The sequence below is a fragment of the Merops nubicus genome, unplaced genomic scaffold, assembly GCF_000691845.1.
Source record: "Merops nubicus isolate BGI_N331 unplaced genomic scaffold, ASM69184v1 scaffold51148, whole genome shotgun sequence".
Lineage (NCBI taxonomy): Eukaryota > Metazoa > Chordata > Aves > Coraciiformes > Meropidae > Merops > Merops nubicus.
This window is the reverse complement of record NW_008624787.1, coordinates 1-1,563: the sequence shown is the minus strand read 5'-3', so window position 1 is coordinate 1,563 and position 1,563 is coordinate 1. Positions and strand designations below refer to the sequence as shown.

The window sequence follows — 1,563 nt, the reverse complement described above, 5'->3', positions numbered from 1 at the left end:
GACAGAGGAAGGAGCTCCCACTTACCATTCACTTCTGTCTGTCTTTCAAGTCACTGAAAAAGTGTTTTAAGAGGATGAAAAGAACAATCACTGCCTTGCACTCCAGGCAGGAAAGTACAATGAATTTATAAATGGCTAATGGCACCTGCAGAAGTAAATTAATCAAATGTATACAACAGCAGCTTCTGAGTTTCAAGCTTCATCATATAAAATTCACATCACACACAGAGAGATATGTATTTACTTCAAGGGAAAAATGAAATCAGGCAATCAGTTTCACCTGTTTTTACACATAAAAGAAGGCATACCTGCACATTTTTCTGCTTATGATCCTGTCTTACAAGTGCCTTGAAACAAGTCATGAACAACTGGCCAGGACATTGAGCAACACTGCACTTGGATCTGACAATGTGAAGTGCAGCTGACATATCACCCCACAGCACCACTGCCAGCTGCTGGCCTGGCCCTGCAGGAAGAGGTTGGCTTCTATCTCAGATTTCAGTACCCCCTTCTTAAGAGTTCATTTACCTTAAAGCAAAACACAGGCCAACAGGATGCTTCTTATAAATATTTTAATGAAAACAGAGGACCAGCTGTTCAGATTCAGTCAACAAACCAATGCTGAAATGACAAACCTAATCCTGGGGATTGTAGAAGATTCAGCTCCCTTTAAAAAAAAAATGTAATACAGTACTCTTGCCATGCTTCCCCATTGTGCACAGTTTGTTTATCTGTTGCTTTAAATCTTGCTTAGGCATTGGCTTCACTTCTTACAGAAAGGAATAAATAAGTCAATAATTACAAGGAAAACAACAAAAAAATAAAGACAGGATTGAGATCTTTAAGTTCACAGTAAAATAATGTGCTTTCTTATAACTTTCCTTTGCAGGACTGAAATGGACAGTGAGTAAAATTCTTCTAAGTGCCCTAGCTCCTTTGGCACCTATTTGTCCTTCACAGACAAAATTTAAAGCACTTACACAAACAGGATTAAATCTCCTACATAAAACACATTGACCTTGAAAATTTTAACCAGTGATACGTTAGAGAAAGAGAAGCATAACTCCCTTCACTGGCTTTGAATTCAGTACTAGTGCAGACTTGCTATGCATTCCAAATTATACAGCAAGTCAGTCAGTGTCAGGATGATGCAGAAATTTAATACTATCCTTAGAAAAAAAAACAAAAACAAAAACAAAACCAAAAAAATCCAACACAAAACCCCAGCCCCCAACTCCAAAATAATACTGATATTTTCCTATATTAATAATTAGTATTGATAACTACTAATTGCTATGTGTTGAACAATCAAAATTGTCAGACTAAAATTCATTATATTGTAAAAAGCCAGCTCTGGAAAGGTTTATTCTCCGTATTGTATTTCTGCTCTTAGCTCTTTGGAGAAGTAATTTATTAGCACTGCTGTCAACTTCTGCTGGAGACCAGCATTCCCCATCACCAGAGCAGTCAGCTGAGCAACATCAGTCCAGTCTAAGTGCCTGAGAATAGCACTGGCTTCATCGTAGAGCTTCTGCTGCTCAGCAGGAGGCAATTCCATTAGAA

The 1,563-nt window shown here is 38.0% G+C and overlaps 1 protein-coding gene across 1 annotated transcript; it reads right to left on the bottom strand.

Moving 5' to 3' along the window:
- Positions 1-1,363: 1,363 nt before the first annotated feature.
- On the bottom strand, positions 1,364-1,558 carry LOC103777885 (protein C19orf12-like; the record flags this gene model as incomplete). Its single annotated transcript, XM_008945448.1, has 1 exon — positions 1,364-1,558. A coding segment is annotated over one exon (195 nt), but the record flags the coding sequence as incomplete, so codon positions are not given.
- Positions 1,559-1,563: the final 5 nt, after the last annotated feature.